We start from the raw sequence: 20,942 nt of genomic DNA on the forward strand, positions 1-20,942 counted from the left end.
AGAAGGCTCTTCTAGTATCTCATGCCTCTCTTGAGTGTTTTTTTGCTTGGCAGGAAGGTGTCATGGAACTGTAATAAAGTCTCTTCTTTGCCTGGATGGAGAAAGGAGATATGTGTATGTGTAGAAACCTCTAAGTTTTGCAAGACTGGACCATTGCTCCATGCTACAGGGTAGCAACTCCACTAGAGAGTTGAGACTGCAGCTTTGATAGGAATTGGCCCAGATGCAGGAACATGAATGTCTGTAGAAAGCAGGTGATTGCCTCCTCAGATGAGTTACAGTACCCAGATTCCCAGTTTTTGTCATCATCTTTTTTTCAAAACTAAATTTATGGCATTTATAGATCCTAAAATATGAGGCAGACAGGACACAAACAGGGCCCTAGTCTGCTCAGCTTTGTGAGGAACCACCTGAGGAACCACAATGTTTCTAGCCAATGGATAAAGTCATAACAACGTTTGATATTAAGAAAGCAGATCTAGTCAGTTAGACAAAGAAAGGCTAGAATGAAAAACCAATTTTCTAGTCTCTAGAGAAGGATTTTTTATTTTTATGCTGGTCTTGCCTTGTGGAGGAAAATGATCGCTGCGCCATACAAAACCATTCGGGTATCCAAGACTTTAAGGTAGCTGTGACTCAAAAGCATTCGTGACCTTTCCAACTTATTTCATACAAATAATGTATTTTTTTCCTGTTAATTTTGTAAACATTTTAAAAATTAGTCTGGTAATGCAGAAGAAGTCCATTGTCCAGGGTGTGGCAGGGCTCTGGTATCCTGGTATCAAAGGGGAAGGAAGAGAACTTAAAAGGGAGAGGTGAGGCACCAGAAAGAGATGAAGAAACTTCTAGGTATGAACTAATCAAAAGAACCAAGAGAAATGGAATAGAGTGTTCTCAAAACAAAGAGGACAATTACCCCTATAGTCTGTGGGCACAACCCACCAGAAGTTCTCCTGAGCAACCTCCATTGAGTGCTACAAAAGCCCAAACAGCAGGCCTCATAGAGCTCTCTCAAGAGTTTCCTGGTGACTTTTGTCCATATTTCCTTGGGTTACACCAATATTTCCTTTTCCAGCAATATTTTCTCCATTATCATTTTGGTTTAACAGATAATCATTATATCAATTGCCAGAGTACAAATAACAGAGGGTTTTTCAACCAAGAGGGCCAGTAATGTACGGACTTCGGAACCATACTATTAAAAATACATTTCTTAAGCAATATGAAAATTTTAATACCTACAATATGAGAATAAGGTTGCATTTCCCAAGTTACCAGTCAATTGGAGAAATAATGGTCTGATTCAAGGGCCTTGAATTTGCAAAACTGACGATAACCAAGCTATTAATCAGAGTGCATATTTGGTTTATTTTCTGGTTTATTTTTTACAAATTATGTTTATAGTTCTTTTTCATAAGTGTTTATCAGCCAACTTGAAACGTGTCAGTAACCAAAAGTTGAAATGACCAGATATAAGCGGCAGCGTTATAAAGAAGCTCTGGAACATACAGTGCTATTCTATACCTCAAATCACATTTGTGAGCCCTAGATGGGATCTGGAACTCCACTTCTCACTACTGAAAAGAGGAAGCATAAGCCCCTCACCACTTGCAACAGCTGAAGGCAATTTATGGGTTTAGAAAGCAGCCATTTGGCTGTTAGATCTCATTTCAAACTGCATAGTTAATAAGGAATGGTTTTAGCATGATTTAATAACAGGATTTATTGTTCCATGAAATATCACTTCTAGACACCTAAAACGGTTCCATATTTAGGGTCCTTCTTGTCAAGTTTAAGAGGCAGAGTTATCATTTCTGTTCAAGTCTAATCAGTATATTTCATGCCCTGATCCATTTTGGAATACATCTTTCTGGTTCAGTTCTGCAGATCTAAGCAGAACATGCCTTTAAAGTGGTTTTTGTTAGCAGCAGCAGCAATGATATAAATAAATAAAAATGCAAAATACTGTTCCCTATAGTTCAGCAAACTGTTCTTTTGATCGTAATGGTGGGCCAGTCTTGTCTCTTGATGTGCTGGAGGTGCTGACATTATTTGCTGCTGCTGTTGCGGGGTTTATGACATGGAAAGCCACGAGAGGACAGCCCTGCACATTGTTGCAGATAAGGTTTTGGATGGAGGCTGTGTTCACTATGTCAAAGCCAACTTTGCCTCCAAAGGTACTGGGCTTCCAGTACTCTGGTGAGCAAATAGCATTCCCAAAGAGACCTTTCAAAGAGAACGGTGCCCCAATTTCTATCATGGTCTCACCAAATATACCTCCAGGATATGGTTTTTCTACAAGAAGAGCTGGGTAGAACTCCATAGCATCAATATCCCCATAGAGTTCTTCAAGTTCTGCAGCCATTTCTTTTTCTCCTGTGATAACAAGAGGCAAAAATCATGGTTAAGAAGGGAATCTCCAGCAGTTGGGGGGATGGTTTTGTATATGATTGTAAATCATTGGCGGGTTCTTCTTTGAGGTTCTGAGAATAAGAAAGGAAGTTGCCTTACAAAGGAGGACAGGGAGAGACCCTGACTCATTAGTGTTGCAAAAGCTGCCATGAAATAGAAATAGTATGGTGGGGAAGCCAAGCTCTGCAATCCTGAATAAATTTTGCATCAACAGGGAGAAAATCAATGCAGCGAGAGAAGAATGAATGAATCATATTACAAATCTTTTCAAGGAAAGCTATGGTTGACACAGAATAGTTTTATGGAAAACTATCTCCTAGAAGGACTCCCCACAACCTCTGCTTTCTTCCTTTCCATCCTTAAAACATGCAGTTTCTCTTTTGAGCATCTCTCCTTACAGCTTGAGGGACGCGGGTGGCGCTGTGGGTTAAACCACAGAGCCTAGGACTTGCCGATCAGAAGGTTGGCGGTTCGAATCCCCGCGACGGGGTGAGCTCCCGTTCCTCGGTCCCAGCTCCTGCCAACCTAGCAGTTTGAAAGCATGTCAAAGTGCAAGTAGTTAAATAGGTACCGCTCCAGCGGGAAGGTAAACAGCGTTTCCGTGTGCTGCTCTGGTTCGCCAGAAGCAGCTTAGTCATGCTGGCCACATGACCCAGAAGCTATACACCAGCTCCCTCGGCCAATAAAGCGAGATGAGCGCCGCAACCCCAGAGTCGCCCACGACTGGACCTAATGGTCAGGGGTCCCTTTACCTTTTACCTTACAGCTTGAAAAGACAGTACATGTTCTCAGTGGAGGGGCTGCAACTACCCAATCTCTAATAAAAGACAACAGAGCTTTTCTACAGGAACTCAACACTTTTTAAAAACTAATAATAATAATATTTTTTAAAAATTCCTTCCAGTAGCACCTTAGAGACCAACTAAGTTTGTTATTGGTATGAGCTTTCGTGTGCATGCACACTTCTTCAGATACACTGAAACAGAAGTCACCAGACCCCTATATATAGTGAGAGGGTGGGGAGGGGTATTACTCAGAAGGGTGATGGGAATGGGTGATTGGCTGATAGGTGTAGTAAACCTGCTGGTAAGCGATGGTGTTTTCTGGTCATATCCGTTTGGTTTCTGTGGTGGAAGCAATCGATGTACAGATCTAGTGTGGTATTGCGTCCATCAGGAGGGGTCCATGTGGAGTCCCTTTTTGTGTAACTCTTTTTAAGTGGTAGTTGGTGGTCAATGTTCTGTTCATTAATGTGTTGGGAGCGTGGTGGTTGTTCCCTAGTAGGTTGAGAGGTGTTGTGTTGTGAAGATGTTGTTTGTTCTACTTTGTCTTGTTCTTGTGTGTGTTGAAAGTACTCCTTCCGGCATAAACGGCGGAAAAATGCTTCCAAGTCCCCGCAGAACAGAATCATGTGTGGGGATTTGGCAGGACAGAATGATAGTCCACGTGAAAGGACTAATAATAATTTTTTATTTATACCTTGTCCATCTGGCTGGGTTTCCCCAGCCACTCTGGGTGGCTTCCAACAAAATATTAAAATACAATAGTCCGTCAAACATTAAAAGCTTCCCTAAACAGGGCTGCCTTCAGATGTCTTCTAAAAGTCTTCTAAAAGTCTGGTAGCGTTCTCGACACACTGAGTAATTCATTTATTGGTTATATTGCTTGAATCTTGGATTTGGATTTGAACATTTGAGCGCCAACTTGAGGGCCTTTTGGGATGAAAGGCCAACTTGAGGGCCTTTTGGGATGAGTCTAACCCAGCCCATTGGAGCATCTAGCCTTTAGCTGCCTACACAATCCTGGACCTGCTAATTGCTGTCCCTTAATTGGAGATGCCAAGAATTGGACCCCAAACATTCCCATGCAAAGCAGAAGTTTGATCTCTACGCTGTGCAGCCTTGCCCCCCAAAATGAAGCTCTTGTTTTTCTATAAGTAGAGGACAAGTCTTACCTGTGAGCTCTTCAAATGACTGAAAGGGTTTCAGCATAAAGTGCTTCCGATACTCATTCATAGAGCGGTATCTCATCTGTCGGCTTCGCTCAATGGAGGCTTTCGCTACTTTCTGCATTGCAGCAGGGATGTTCCTCCCACCAGCTACCTGTTATCAAAGAAATGGAGTAATGTGAGTACCAAAAAGGTAAAGGGTAAAGGGACCCCTGACCATTAGGTCCAGTCATGGCCGACTCTGGGGTTGCGGCGCTTGTCTCGCTTTATTGGCCGAGGGAGCCAGCGTATAGCTTCCGGGTCATGTGGCCAGCATGACTAAGCTGCTTCTGGCGAACCAGAGCAGCACACGGAAACGCCATTTACCTTCCTGCCGGAGTGGTACCTATTTATCTACTTGCACTTTGACGTGCTTTCAAACTGCTAGGTTGGCAGGAACAGGGACCGAGCAACGGAAGCTCACCCCGTCGTGGGGATTCGAACCGTCGACCTTCTGATTGGCAAGTCCTAGGCTCTGTGGTTTAACCCACAGCGCCACCCGCGTCCCTTTTGTGAGTAACAAAATGGAGCTTAAATGCTGTATATGTTGGCACAAGTATGGCATGGCGTTCCATAATACCTACAAGCCTTGCCACCATGGTTCCAAAAATAGGAATGTGAGCTTTTGGAGTTGGCCTTCCTTTGGGTAGAATGGAGAAGTAGAGAAAACACAGATGACTGCGTTAAACTTGGTTACTTCAGACAGAGCTGTATGTTCTCACTGAGACTAAACTCAGAGTCCAGTTCTCACACAGAAAAAAACAACTCAGGGAAAATAGTAGACTTGAATTCTTCTCCACAACTTCTAGTTTTGTATACAGAAGGAACATTTTTTAAAAGAGAAAACTGAGGAACATTCCATCATGCAGAATAGTGAACAGGTTTGCCACTTCAGTGATAAAAGCTACTTTTCTATAAGTATATGTAGAGAAACTAATCATGTCTATTGTGCATTTGTTGCATTATAAACTGATCAAATGGAATAGTAGGTCATAGAAACTTCTGGCCCCTTTGAAATCAACCAGACTTCAAGACTGTAAAAGACTGAACACTCATCTCCTGATTTACAATGTAAAATTGCTTGTGCTATTCAGCCTTCTGTCAGAAAATGAAACAACAGGAGAGCAAGAAAAGCTGCTGCCACAGAGAAAGCTGCATATACTGCAAAACTGTTCACCACATCTCAGAAGGCCCCATTGATAATCATTCTGCGTTTAAAGGCTTTTCAGACACAAGGGTGACTTACAATACAGGAGGACAGTTGTATCATGTTGCCTCAAGATGAAGGCTATGCAATTTCTTAGTAGAAAATAAATTCTTACCCTTCCAGCCCTTTGCCTGGAGAAGGATTCCACCATGTGGGAAAGACCATGTTCTAACATGATGGAGTTGTTATAGATGAACTGCTGGTATGTGTACTCTTGGTCATGAATCTGGAAGGTATCAGGAAGGAGAGGGTGCCAGTGGTAAAGGGTGTTGAATTCTGCCGCTATTCTGTTCTGATACTGGAATCTCTGGTTGAAGATCAGCTCTGGGTCAAACTTCAGCTTGAAGTGGTAGCCACTCAGGTGTTGCACGTAGTCTTCAATCACAATCTTGATGGTCTCTCCTGTTTCCCCACAGAAAACAAAAGTCAGTCAGTCTTTTCATTTCCTAAACAATAAAAGGGTAAAGGACCCCTGGGTGGTTAAGTCCAGAAAAAGGCAATTATGGGGTGTGGCACTCATCTCGCTTTCAGGCTGTAGTCTTCAATCACAATCTTGATGGTCGCTCCTGTTGTCCCACAATAAAGTCAAATCTTTTAGTTTTGTTTCCAGAGCAATGTTAAGTCCCTAACCAAATCTGCAGCAGGCCAACCAAAATCCAGCAGGCAAACAGAAAGTTTGCTATGAAATGCCATGCTCCCAGTTAGAAGTCACAGCAACATTGAATAATGGAAGAACAGTCCTCTTGGATCAATTCAAGTGTCCATCTTGTCTGGCACTCCATTTCCAACGACGGCCCACAAAATGTCCCTGAGATGCTCAGAATCAACACTAGTCAACAAACGGTGACAGAGCTATCTCCCATGAAATTGTCTCGGCCATTTTAAAGACATCTTAGATGATGGCCATCGCCACATCTAGCAGCAGCAAAATTTCATCAAGTAATTGTGTGTTAACCATGAGCAATTGTAAGAATTACCTGTTAAGATCAGCCGGGCAGTTTGGAATAGCTGCTCATCATCCCATTCCGGATGCTCGCCCTTCAGAATATCACAGACCCGGTTGTGTTCCCGGAGCCATAACGTGGCGTACATCATCAGCCCTGGAACCAAACCAAAGACCTCTTGCCCTACAGAAAATTTCAGGTGCTCAGGGACGTGTGGTGGATAAATCATTTCTGCCTGAGTTTCTTTGACCGTGGGTGGGTACATCTCTCCATCAATCATCTGTAATTACAAAATAAATAAATGAGCATGGCAACACACAGAATCTTCTATCATACTGAATTTCAGCCAAGAATACTAAAATCCAGTGAAAATATAATATGCTTATATGGTACCTCGGGTTAAGAACTTAATTCGTTTTGGAGGTCCGTTCTTAACCTGAAACTGTTATTAACCTGAGGTACCATTTTAGCTAATGGGGCCTCCTGCCGCCGCACAATTTCTGTTCTCATCCTGAAGCAAAGTTCTTAACCTGAGGTACTATTTTTGGGTTAGCGGAGTCTGTAACCTGAAGCGTCTGTAACCTGAAGTGTCTGTAACCCGAGGTACCACTGTACTTGTCAATTTCCAGTGGATTTCAAGTACAGAGATTTTTGTGAGATTGTGGCATTGTGATAGTCTATACTCCTTAAATAGTTATCTAGGGGGGAAATGGTTGCTGGTGCAGTTACTAGAATGTCTGTGGGGCTTCTCTGCATCAGAGGGAACACACCACTCTTCCAAGTAAGTACTTTAACATAAATACAATCTCTCTTTTTCTCAATGCACTGTAGCATTTTCAGAAAAAGTCCAAACTAACCTGAAATTTCAGTTTCCCATCCTTAAACAGTCTGAGTTTCAGCTGCCTGTCCAAATTCTCTCCATAGATATGATTTAGATCGATCTGTTGAAATGATAGGAACATGAACGTCTGATTTTTAATTTGACAGATGAGACAGAGAAACAAATAGATTCAGGGTGAAGCCCTTACAAAATAGACAGAATAAGCTTGGCAGAGCAAAAAGGATTTTAAAGTTGGTTATTGTATCGATGGAAAAGCTGTTTATAAGAAAATAATTAAAAATTTTATATATATATATATATATATATATATATATATATATATATATATATATATGTATATGTATGTATGTATGTATATATAAACAGACAGAATACTACTTAAATATACTAGTTGTTGCCCAAAGAAAGTTGAACACTTCATAAACGTCCAGTAAAATTAGTCATAATAATAATAATAATTTATTATTTATACCCCACCCATCTGGCTGGGCTTCCCCAGCCACTCTGGGCGGCTTCCAAAAAAATATTAAAATACTGTAATACATCAAACATTAAAAACTTCCCTAAACAGGGGTGCCTTCATCTCCCTCTAAAAGTTTCAGAACAATATATGCTGCAGTGAGGGTACAATGGAGGAGAGAGTTTGGTCAGTCCTCAAAATACGTCATGAATATTCTTAATTTATAGAAAAATTGTTTTGCTATTGCATGCCTGTATTTGGGTTAAATATAGAATGAGCCCTGGCATATAAAACTGGTTTTTATCTGATACACAACACAGGGTGGTGGTGATACATATCATTGTAATCACGGTTGTTAAGAAGGGCTCCTGCTTTCTGAAGGAACCAGTGGCGTAGCGTGGGGGGCCGGCCGCACCGGGCGCAACATCTGGGGGGGCGCTCGCACTCGCAGCTCACTCACTCTCTCTCACTGCAGTGCTGGCTGTGCGAATCCGATCCGAGCCGCTGGGTCGCCGCCCACTGTGGAGGGGGTGGGTGCCAGGCGTGCGGTGCGGAGAGAGAGCGAGGGACTATCTGGGGGAGGGACTGCGCAGCGGTCGCCCAGCGCAGCGCTGAGCGTGGGAGAGAACCACACCAGCCCAGCCCAGGCAGCAGCAAGAAGAAGCTGGCAGCGGCGGCAGGTTAGGGGTTAGGGGGCGCAAATTACTTGCCTTGCCCCGGGTGCTGACAACCCACGCTACGCCGCTGGAAGAAACTAATGGAAATTGTGTTGCATGCCACCCCAGTCTCCAGCGGTACAAGATTCCAGGGTCCATATTTTCTTTTCGAAATGAGGCAGAGCAGAAACTGTGGCATCTTTATGATATAAGGCTTATTTACAAATATATACAACCTGAGCCTATGATGGAGGGTCTCACAGGATTAACACCCCAAAAGAGTCTTGCTTCTCCCATAGCCGTAGTTTTAGGTTTAGACAGATGTCAGACATCATGCTTTGCCTTCTGTTTTGAGTCTTGGTCACACAATTCCTAACTCTCACCATTCTAACCTACACTTTGATCCTTCTTTTCTTAATGACACATCTCCCAGGCTTTTACCTCGACCCAGGAGGCTAGCCTGGCATAATAATAATAACAATATAGTTATACCCTGCCCATCTGGCTGGGTTTCCCCAGCCACTCTGGGCGGCTTCCAACAGAACACTAAAATACAATTATCTTTTAACACTTGCTGATTCCAGGGGATTAAAAGTGTCTAGCACATGGAGATGCAATGAGGCTGAGGTTACGTTCTAGCATATGTGGTGGACCTGTAAAAGCGTAAAAGAGTATTGGGAAATAATTCATAATGAATTGAAAGAAATGCTTAAAAGTACTTTTCCAAAAAAACCCCACCCAGAGTCCTCTTTGTTGGGGATAATTCAGCCTGAAATTCCCAGGTGTCAAAAAATGTTATTTATGTATACCACTACTGAGCCCTGTGTTTTGTTAGCACCAAAATGGAAAAACAAGCGAGGTCCCAACTTAAAAAATAATGGCAACTTGAACTGATGGAATGTGTGCAGCTTGCGGACCTAACACAGAGTAAGAGAACAAGAAGAGCATAGAGAAGATTGGAAAATGATTATTGAATATATGGAGGAAATTGTGTATATTTGGAAATGTGGGCAGCGTTAAGATAAATTCAACAGTGTAAATAAGCTTTGATTGATGTAATAATGGGATACTGAATGGTGTAGTTTATATAAAATATGTAGGGATTTATGTTGCGTGACCAGGCGCAACAGCCCCAGCCCCCAGGGATCATAAGAAAGGAATAAAGACTCTGGGATTAAAAATTAGACCACAACTTTATTAAACTTCCAATGTAGGAAGACCTTGGCTTAGCCTTGGGCGTGTATCCCTCCCAGCCCCCCAGCCGGGGGGAACTGGGGCTCATCAGGGTAAATGGGATATGGGGTGCTCTGCGAGACGTAAATGTAGCAGGCAGCCCAGCCCATATCCCCACACGCAGGGTAGTTCACTGGCAACCTTTCAATGTATGGCGAGTGACACCCATATATATAACCCCTTTAAGAGGGGACCCTGGAATCGCCACCGCAGGGGGGTGAGTCACCCCTTCACACACACACACCCATAGCAAAGAAAAGACTAAAGGATTCCACCCAAGGCCATAACCACCAAAGTTGTGACGAACAGCTATGGGGAAGACAAAATGCAGGAAAATTTCTTCCCTGTCCTTCAACAACAAGCAGTCAAAGACCGTTGCAGCGCCCGCTAAACAGGAAGAAAAAGTTAACCTGTAAACAAGAAAACATTAAACAGAGGGAGGGTAGGGAGGGTGAATCTCCAGAGCCAACTGCCTGGCTATTGTCGGCTCCACCCCCTATTTATAAATGGGGCTGGCCCCACCTCCCAGCAAGAAACTTGTCTACTGAGGCTGGGCATGAGCCTCCAAAAATTAACACTGAGAGGCAGGCCAGCCCCTGTTTGCCAGTAAGCTCCCTGGAAACCGTAGCACCGCGCGCGATCCCACAAAGGGCACCCACATTATCAAGTATGAGTGCGCATTATGCAAAAGGAACCATGGGAAGAGAAGGGAAGTCAATGATATTTTAAGGTTGATTAAGTGAAAAATGTAAAACAGGAAATTTAATAAAAATTATGAAAAAGAAAGAAAAGTGTCTAGCACATAGCTCGGCACCTCCAAGCCTTAGTTGAATTCTAAAATTTATAAGGTCTAGAGATTGTATTTGTCCCACACCCTCGAATGCATAACAGTTCTACTTTGTAATAGTGAACCAGCTTACCCCATGCCCAAAGGCCTTTGTGAAGGCTGGTCCTTTGTCCTTTTCTGTACGGAGGTATTGGTGGTTGAAGTGTTGAGCGAAGAACGCAAACATGATATTTGTGCCTTGAGGGCTGGGAATAAATTTTCTCCTAAGTAGAACTTTCTCCACAACGAGTTTAGACTCTGGGAGTTCCTTCTTGCCTGGGATGTAAAATAATCATTTATTTTTCTGACACTTGTAAGTACTGGAAACAGAATAGCTGCTGCAGAATAGCTTCCTACAGGTAAGATTCACCTTCTGTTGTGTGGGCAGGGCGGTCCCTCCCCCTACCTGGCCAATCCCTTGGCAACACCTCCCCAGGTGGGATTGGGTGATTGGCTGAGGTAGGCGGAGACCTCCAGGTATCCAGCCTGGGGAAGGTGAAACCAGCCGTACTACCGGGAGCCGCACTGGGATCCACGGGGCTGTGCACGACCAAGCAAAAGGCACCCCCATTTGATGTGGGGAGCGGTCTTTCCTCCAGGAATTTGACAGGGAAAATGTAAATATGCAAAACTCCAAATGTACAGTATGTTAAACTCCAAATGTACAATGCTGATAGCTTCTTTGTGTTTTGGAACTAGTCTAATTCTAAAGTAGTACGCTGAATATAGTTCTGGTTTAAACCAGTTTGTTATTAGTTTGGTTGCCAGTATATGCCCAAATTGGGATGCAGGTGGTGCTGTGGGTTAAACCACAGAGTCTAGGACTTGCCGATCAGAAGGTCGGCGGTTCGAATCCCCGCGACGGGGTGAGCTCCTGTTGCTCGGTCCCTGCTCCTGCCAACCTAGCAGTTTGAAAGCACGTCAAAGTGCAAGTAGATAAATAGGTACCGCTCTGGCGGGAAGGTAAACGGCGTTTCCGTGCGCTGCTCTGGTTCGCCAGAAGCGGCTTAGTCATGCTGGCCACATGACCCGGAAGCTGTACACCGTCTCCCTTGGCCAATAAAGCGAGATGAGCGTGCAACCCCAGAGTCGGTCACGACTGGACCTAGTGGTCAGGGGTCCCTTTACATACCCAAATGCATCACTTGCTAGCATCCACTAAAAGCTTACTCTCTTCTTATTTGACAAAGTAAGACAAAACCTTTCAATGTGAAGATTTATGATGTAGCAAATGCTCGACACCTTGTGCTTCTCCTTCTGACACATTTTCTTATGTTTCAGCCCTTCTGAGGTATTCCCTGGACATGATTGACCACTGCATTGAGGGGGGGAGATCAGGGTTGCCCTACTGGCCTTGTGAGCATAGGGGAGGAATAATATTTCATCTTCTCTTATCTTCATGTATTCAGATTTTTTCTCCTTCTTACCTTTCACACCCATAGGAGTTGGGCAGCTGCGTTCTACCGGCGGAAGTGCTCTGGTATAGTAAGAAAGATTTGAATAGGCTTCCCAGCTTTTGTAACCATAACGGCTGTTATACGTTGGTGGGCTTTCTATTAAATTGGACCTTGCTAGATGGCCAAGGGATGAATAAAAGAAATTATGTTCAGGGCAAGCAATTAATGACTGTGTGACCTAAGCAGTGATAACTCATATAGTCTGCTTTCACAGAGGATCTAAACCAGGCATAGGCAAACTCTGGCCCTCCAGATGTTTGGGACTACAATTCCCATCATCCCTAGCTAAGAGGGCCAATGGTCAGGGATGATGGGAATTGAAGTCCCAAACATCTGGTTGGCCGGAATTTGCCTATGCCTGATCTAAACCTCCCCAATTAATGATCTGACCACAGGAACACAAATTTCAGAAGTGATGTGAGATGATAAGCCCATTCTCAATTTTATACTCTTTGCATTTTTGTATCTTTGGGGCCATAGCAACTCTAAAAAATTATGACACCAAAAACCTCTTGTCAAGGCAGGGGAGTCTGCTGGGCAGGCCACAATTAAACTACCCCGGGAGTGGACCCAACTATCCCCATTGGTCAGGTGGGCCCACCGCCAGGGGAATGTCCATCCATGGTCTGCTGGCATTGGCCAATAGCCGGCAGCCAGGTGATCGGGCCTGTCATTTGCTGGATCACTTGTGTGGCCTGGCTGTGATACTGCCCACTGAGGAAAGTGAGAGGACATACCACTGTCAAACCCCGTGGAGAATCCTGAAATTTGTAATCAGATGAGGGTGCTCAAAACCCTTTGAGAAAGATCCCCAACTTCCCTCGCAGAAGTACAGACAGCTATACAGACCACAAAGCTCATTTTAAATGCGTGTTGTACAAAAACTTCTCAAGAGGAGTTTTCACTTTTGCTGTCATCTTCCACAAGAAGCAAATTGTACCTAAGGTATGAAAAGGAAGACTCTTGACTCAGCTATTGCTTTCCATAATGCCATTTATTAGAAAGCTTAGAGGGTAGAATTCAGTTACTGCATTAGGTCAATATGTATAGAAATGACAACTATTGTAGTCAACATATGGTACCTCAAAGAGCTCAGATATATATAGCTGACCTCCTGTTCCAAGCCTATATTCGTTCACCTGGGAATAAGGCCCATGGAACTCAATGAGACTTACTTCTCAAGGAGTAGACATGTAAATACCTGTCCCCACTATTAAGCCTCTAATCCAATACTCATTGACCTGGCAGCAAGCTCCATTGAACTCGGTGAGACTTACTTCTGAGTAGATGCGTATAGGACTATTCTGTAAGAACAGCATTGAAAGGTACGGTTACTTACACAGCAATATGTATCTCATGATGGTGTTGCGGAGGAAAGGGATGTTGTTGATTACATCCCAGACTGCTTTGAAGTGAGTGAGCAGATAGTAGACTGTGGCTGGAGCAGGTTTCAGCATCGCTCTCAGCCAAGTAAAGAATTCCGCTGCAAGGAATGAAGTGCAATGAAAATTAGGAAAAACATTCTTGAAAAAAATGCAAATAAGAACTGAAGAAAACTGGACCGCCATACGTCCAGCGAGAATCTGTGAAAGGTGGAGGTTTGTCCTGGATATTAGGCAAGTAAATATAAAAATTATGATTTTTTTGGCTTTTGCGGCAGGGGGCGGGGAGTGCAACAACTCTGGGATTTGTCTTTAAAAAATTCAACAATTTTGGGGTGTCCTGGTTTTTAATATGGCAACCCTTTGTTTAAAACCTTTGACGCTACCTTAAACGAAGGTATCTCCAGCTGGACTACAACTTTCATCAGCCCTAGGCAGCAGGACCAGTGGTAAGGATTGATGGGAAATGTAGTCCAAAAAATGACTGGAGACCCAAGTCTGGGAAACTCTGCTCTAGATAATCAGTAATAACTTCACTGACTAGTGGCCTCTCTCCATGGCTTCAAACAGGAGTCTTTCCCTACCTTACCTGGTGCCACCAGAGATTGAACCTGGAACCAGCTATTTGTGGGATACCCAGCCTCATATAACTAACATGCTTAAGTCTAATTAATGCATGAAGGGGTTAATACCATAGAGCAAGCTGTCCTGCCAGCCTTAAATATGTCCACTTCCCCTCACTTTGGGAGGAACGAGGTAATCAAGCCTTTGTTCACCCTCTGTCTATTTGAGAAGTTCAGCGTGTAGGGATGTCTGAGTTGGTTGCTCCTGTTCAAACCACATGGCTCACAGAAACCACTATTGAGTTCCTATACCAATTAGTTCAACTGGTTAGCTATTACAAAGTTTGAGGGTGCCAGACCACTACAGTAATTTAGGAACCTTCATCACTTTGTAATTAAGCCAAGTTTTATTGCCTGTGCAATTTTCTGAAGCTCATGAATCTGACCTTTGGAGAGTTTGTAAGTAAACCATTTTTAACTTACCAAAAAACGTGTGGTCTTTTCCTATGCTGCAGGAAAAGTGGAACTTTTGAAGGAACTTGAAAGGGCACATTTTAAAGGTCCAATAGCCTATATTTCCATGCTTTGCTACAAATTTTGTGATTTTAAATATGTACAGGAGTTCCCTCACCAAAGAGTACTTGGTACTTGCCCCAAACTTGTCCCAGAATTTCTTTTATACCCATTTTTAACTTGAACCAACACTGTGCAAAATGATGTGCTCTTTACATCACTGGACTATGGCTTTTCTCCCAAATGTTAATTGTGCAAGTGTAACTTTCTGGAATACGTACGTGTAGTGCAGTTTTCCCCATGATAACCAGTCCGCGTACAGTCGCATTCATAATGGTCAAATCCTGTTGTCATGCAGATTCCTCTGTTTTGGCATGGATTTGAGCAGCATGGATTAACTGAAAGGGAATCGAGAGGTGTGCAGTTAAGTGAGATCTAGAGCAGTGGTGTCCAAACTTTTTTCAAAGAAGGCCAGATTTGATGAAGTGAAGGGCCACGCGGGCCGACCAAAGGGCCAACCAAAGTTGTCGAGCTTTTTTTAAGGATTGACATTGTTGAGGGTTTTTTAGGATTTTACCCCAGGAAAAAATAAACTGCCACAGGGGCCAGGGATTAGGATTAGGCCCCCAAAACAGATTTTGGACATGGCTGATCTAGAGTCTTATAAAAATCCACGAACTAGTGCTAATGAATTAGATCCCAATAGATTAACTGCTGCTTGATATTATTAGATTCTATTTGCTCTCACATTACATTCAGCCTTTTTTACTTTGATACTGCATCCTTCACATGTTATGGTATGGCTGTAGAAGGATGGGGAGGCAGCAGTAGGCATACCCTTTGCCTAGAAGATCCCAGCAGCTGCAAGGAGTGCCCGGGACAGTCTTTATTTTGTGTGCCTTCCCTTTTCCATTTTTTGCTGTGCTTCAGCATTGTTGTTGTTTAGTCGTTTTGTCGTGTCCGACTCCAGAGCACTCCTGTCTTCCACTGCCTCCCACAGTTTAGTCAAACTCATGTTAGTTGCTTCGAGAACAGTATCCAACCATCTCATCCTTTGTCGTCCCCTTCTCCTTGTGCCCTCCATCTTTCCCAACATCAGGGTCTTTTCCAGGGAGTCTTCTCTTCTCATAAGGTGGCCAAAGTACTGGAGCCTCAGCTTCAGGATCTGAGCCAGTGTGGTGTAGTGGTTAAGAGCGGTAGACTCGTAATCTGATGAACCGGGTTCGATTCCCTGCTCCTCCACATGCAGCTGCTGGGTGACCTTGGGCTAGTCACACTTCTCTGAAGTCTCTCAGCCCCACTCACCTCACAGAGTGTTTGCTGTGGGGGAGGAAGGGAAAGGATAATGTTAGCGGCTTTGAGACTCCTTCGGGTAGTGATGAAGCGGGATATCAATCCAAACTCTTCTTCTTTTTCTTCCTTCCAGTGAGCACTCAGGGCTGATTTCCTTCAGAATGGAGAGGTTTGATCTTCTTGCAGTCCACGGGACTCTCAAGAGTCTCCTCCAGCACAATTCAAAAGCATCAATTCTTCGGTGATCAGCCTTCTTTATGGTCCAGCTCTCACTTCCATACATCACTACTGGGAAAATCGTAGCTTTAACCTTTGTCAGCAAGGTGATGTTTCTGCTTTGTAAGATGCTGTCTAGGTTTGTCATTGCTTTTCTCCCAAGAAGCAGTCGTCTTTTAATTTCGTGACTGCTGTCACCATCTGCAGTGATCATGGAGCCCAAGAAAGTAAAATCTCTCACTGCCTCCATTTCTTCCCCTTCCATTTATTAAGATAGCTGTGACTGTTTCTGCACAGAAAAGCTTGACCACAGCCATCTGTGCACTGGTAACCTCCAGACTGGATTGCTGCAATTCTCTGTATGTGGGGATGCCTTTAAGACTGATCCGGAAGCGGCAGTTGGTGTAAAATGTGGCAGCTGCTCACTAGGGCAGGATATTGCTGAAAGAATTGCCCACTGCTGAAAGAACTGCACTGAGCTTTACTGAGTTAAAATAAACTTCTTGTCGCAGCGGGTGGCACTGTGGTCTAAACCACTGAGACTAGGGCTTGCCGATCAGAAGGTTGGCGGTTTGAATCCCCACGACGGGGTGAGCTCTCGTTGCTCGGTCCCAGCTCCTGCCAATCTAGCAGTTCGAAAGCATGTCAACGTGCAAGTAGATAAATAGGTACTGCTCCGGCGGGAAGGTAAACGGCGTTTCCGTGCACTGCTCTGGTTCGCCCTCGGCCAATAAAGTGAGATGAGTGCTGCAACTCCAGAGTTGTCCATGACTGGACCTAACGGTCAGGGGTCCCTTTACCTTTGCCTAAATATTAGACAGGTGCCACCTCTGTTGTGTTTTTGACATCTACTGAAGACCTTCCTTTGAAACAAGCCTTTGAAGTAGGCTTTGTCCCAGTGTGCATCAGTATTGGAATTGTTCTTAAGAACATTTGCTGAACATCTACACCTTCAGCTAATGTTCTGAAGATGCTTTTGTTGTTCTGTTGCTTGTTGTTTGCTGCCCTGGGCTCCTTGGGGAGGGAAGGTGGGAGATAAATGCAATAATAATAAATAAGAAACTTCATTCAGCGTCATTATTAGCAACCTGGCAACGTTGCTTTCTTCCATTGGTGCTACAGTAGTAAGACACACTAACACCAAATGGTCTTCCCAGTTGAACTTTCAGTTGTAGAAAAACTCTGGATGAAATTAAGGGGAGTCTACTATTGGCAAAGATGGAGGAAAATGTGATGGCTTTCTCCGTGCAAATCTTACACAATGGATTTCATTAGTCCAAATATTCGAATCCTTGAATAAGAGTCATTCTGTATGATTTACCGTATTTTTTCGTGTATAAGACTAGGTTTTTAAACCAAAAAATTAGGTTTAAAATTAGGGCTCGTCTTATACATGGGTAGTGTTGAGGGGTGTTTTCTTAATTTTGAGTCCCCAAATAGAGGGGGTGTCTTATACATGGGGGTGTCTTATACACCGAAAAATACGGTATAATCTTAACTAAAACCTACAGGTAGAAATTACTCTCATTTGCAGGAGCAAATGTAATGCAATATCTAAATGTACTATGGTTTTCATTCAGCTATTCATCTTTATGCTACTTGCTTGCCAAAATTGTTTCCAGGAGGTTTGAAACTATAAAACAAATTATAAAAGCTATGCAAAAATAAAACAGATCCACCAAAGCATTAAAACATTCTTAATTAAAATACACACTGAAACAAGCCACTTCAAAAGCATAACGATTTAAACAGTTAACGGCAATTAAAGCAAGAAGATCAGAAAGTCAAGTTTATCCTGCTCTGTGCAATCCCATTCCATCGTAACCAAAGCAAGCCCCATTGGGTGGGCATGTATAATCTTGTGCACCTGGAAGAGAATTTAATTATTTCAGCAGGTTTTCATCTGATCCTATCACTTTCTATGTCTTCACTGCCCCAGAATGGCATTTGATGTATGGTCTCAGAGACTCAAAGTACAGTGGTACCTCAGGTTAAGTACTTAATTCGTTCCGGAGGTCCCTTCTTAACCTGAAACTGTTCTTAACCTGAAGCACCACTTTAGCTAATGGGGCCTCCTGCTGCTGCTGCCACGCCGCCAGAGCACGATTTCTGTTCTCATCCTGAAGCAAAGTTCTTAACCTGAAGCACTATTTCTGGGTTAGCGGAGTCTGTAACCTGAAGCGTATGTAACCTGAAGCGTATGTAGCCCGAGGTACTACTGTATAAGCGACATTGCAGTTTCTAAACCCCCACCCCTGAACGTGGCTCTAAAAGTTTATTATCATCTCTTATCATCTAATTAGCAATAAGCGCTTCCAGAACCACTGGAAATCATTTACCTGCTTTTGCCTCTGCAGCACAGACTGTTCACATATAAATGAGTGGATGTAAAAAAGAGACAAAGCGTACAGTAGTTTAAAAACAGAAGTCCCAATACATCTCCCCATTTATCAAATGATGTAGAGGGGGAAAGGCTTATTAGCTCCAAGATCAAACACTTTTAAAGCTTTCTGCCCCTTGCTCTCCCTTATATATCATTTCCTTCCCAATGAGAAAATCAGCCAGAGATACTGTGGAAAGGGTATGAATGGGGGCATAATCTTTAGTTAGCGTTTCATTCATCTTTTCAGAATGAGTGCACTGGAGGCAGAATACAGGCATTTTCTGGGTTCGCGTCTCCACTCCTCCACATGCAGCTACTGGGTGACCTTGGGCTAGTCACACTTCTCTGAAGTCTCTCAGCCCCACTCACCTCACAGAGTGTTTGTTGTGGGGGAGGAAGGGAAAGGAGAATGTTAGCCGCTTTGAGACTCCTTAAAGGGAGTGAAAGGTGGGATATCAAATCCAAACTCTTCTTCTTCTTCTTCTACATTTGCCTTTTGTTAAAGGAAATTAAGCCTAATTCAGACAACACAGGTATCGAGGAGACAAAGCCAGAAATAATTATATTCAGTTAAATTACATTCATAGATACAAGGATAAAACCACTCATGCTCTTACAGTCCAAACAGAGCGCTCTAAACTCTTATCTGTAGAGCTCCTGCTAAGTCGTCTTCTCCCCTTCAACTTCACCGTCCACCTAACCTGTCCATAAAATGCCTCTTAGGGACAGCTGTGTGAAACTTTCAGGAAACTTAGAAGTTAACCTCTTATTTCAGGATGAGTTAAACATTTCCAAACACCACCCGTTGTTTTCAGTTAAGAGCCACTTCGATCCATAACTGTAACCCCAAATCGTTCTTAAATACCCAGGAAGAGACTACCATGAGAAACATCTTGAGAGTGCATTTTAGCAGCCCAATCCCATCCTTACTCAGAAGTAAGTCCTGTTGCACTCAGCGGGACTTAGGTTGAAGTAAGAGGGCACACAACTGCAGCACAACAAAGCGCTGGCTTTTGTAAACGGTTATAACTAATTTAAATGGGTCAACAGAGAAGGAGGGAAAGGAGTCACGATGCTCACCTGCTTGGCTGACGGCTGAGAGAGAAAACAAAACAATGCAGGGTAAAATCATAACTTTGAGAAGAAAGTAGCAGACTCAGCTTCTGTTATTTAGTATATAATATGATGATATGATAAATATTAATATAAATATAATATTATAATAAAGATAAATTCCTGAGGAGTTGTGGCACAATGACTCCTACTCGTTGTTTACCCCTGCAGGATTAGCAATTTCTGCTCTTGGTGCTAATTTTGTGTCTGGAGTAGGTCCAGCAGATCATCTGCCTTTATGGACCAGTTCGCGATGGCTTATAAACCTGAAGCACGCAGACTCCACCCCTTATTCATAACAAACTAAGGGTGGCAGAGTGTGTGTGTGGGGGGGTGATCAATTAAAGTTGGAACAGATTATCCTCGTGTTCCCTTTCAACTCTGTTATTCTTTCTCCATAAACAATTGTATCAGCCCCGTGGTTTTCCATGGATCTGAGGGCAATGAAACAATCGCTGAGATGGCTAGAGCACCGGTGGTGGATAACTCATTCTGTAGCTGACCGGACACGGGTTAGAGCTCAACGTCGAGCCTATCAAGTGGGGGTAGCGACGGCGAAGAAGACTTTCTTCACTGCCTCTATTGCATCTGCAGAAAACAGCAGCAGAAGACTTTTTCAGGTGGCTCGCAATTTAGCGGAACCACCTGCTACATCGGGGCCCAGAACGGGCCACATGATCTCCTGCAATGATTTTGCAAAGTTTTTTTTGCAGATAAAGTCGCTCAGATTCAGGAAGAGGTAGACTCCACCATGGGAGCAGGGCCGGGGTGGGAGAGTGCTAGAGTCCTGTCTAGTCAAGTTGCGTGGGATCAATTTCAATCTGTTACCTCCAAGGATGTGGACAGGCTGCTTGGACGAGAGAAACCAACCACCTGTCTCCTTGATCCTTGCCCATCCTGGCTTATAAAAGCTAGCCGGGAAGGGCTGGGCGATGGGCTTCGTGGGGTGGTGAATGCTTCTCTCTGTGAGGGAGTCTTCCCAGACCCTCTGAAAGAGGCGGTTATCAAACTGCTTCTTAAAAAACCATCTTTAGATGCTGCCAATATGCCCAACTATTGCCCAGTCTCAAATCTTCCATTCTTGGGCAAGGTGATTGAGCGAGTGGTTGCTGAACAACTCCAGGCACACCTGGAAGAAGCAGACCATTTGGATCCCTTCCAGTCGGGATTCAGGCCTCATCATGGGACTGAAACTGCCTTGTTCGCACTGGTTGATGATCTCCGGGGGGCTAGGGACAAAGGTGAGAGCCATTTCCTAGTTCTGCTGGATCCCTCAGCAGCTTTTGACACCATCAACCATAACATCCTTCTGGACCATCTAGAGGGGCTGGGAGCTGGGGGCACTGTCATACAGTGGTTCCGCTCCTTCCTCCTGGGCCGTGTTCAGAAAGTGGGGGGGGGGGTGAGTGTTCAGACCCCTGGGCTCTCACTTGTGGGGTGCCTCAGTGTTCTGTCC

General features: G+C 43.8%; 1 protein-coding gene across 2 annotated transcripts; it reads right to left on the reverse strand.

Moving 5' to 3' along the window:
• Positions 1 to 1,956: 1,956 nt before the first annotated feature.
• On the reverse strand, positions 1,957 to 19,505 carry LOC310708445 (prostaglandin G/H synthase 2-like; the record flags this gene model as incomplete). 2 transcript variants are annotated; one of them, XM_083506808.1, is made up of 10 exons in its annotated part: positions 1,957 to 2,376; positions 4,367 to 4,514; positions 5,722 to 6,008; positions 6,584 to 6,830; positions 7,408 to 7,491; positions 10,661 to 10,842; positions 11,994 to 12,137; positions 13,363 to 13,506; positions 14,763 to 14,879; positions 19,454 to 19,505. In XM_083506808.1, the coding sequence occupies 10 exons, from the start codon at positions 19,503 to 19,505 to the stop codon at positions 1,973 to 1,975; spliced, it is 1,809 nt and encodes a 602-aa protein (XP_083362934.1). In that variant the 3' UTR covers positions 1,957 to 1,972. The 2 variants fall into 2 exon arrangements, with proteins under 2 accessions (XP_083362934.1, XP_083362935.1); XM_083506809.1 differs by lacking the exons at positions 11,994 to 12,137; positions 19,454 to 19,505 and having other exon boundaries at positions 14,763 to 14,967.
• Between the last annotated feature and the right edge of the window lie 1,437 nt (positions 19,506 to 20,942).

The sequence above is a fragment of the Podarcis liolepis genome (assembly GCF_965112155.1).
Source record: "Podarcis liolepis genome assembly, chromosome: 6".
NCBI classification, from domain to species: domain Eukaryota; kingdom Metazoa; phylum Chordata; class Lepidosauria; order Squamata; family Lacertidae; genus Podarcis; species Podarcis liolepis.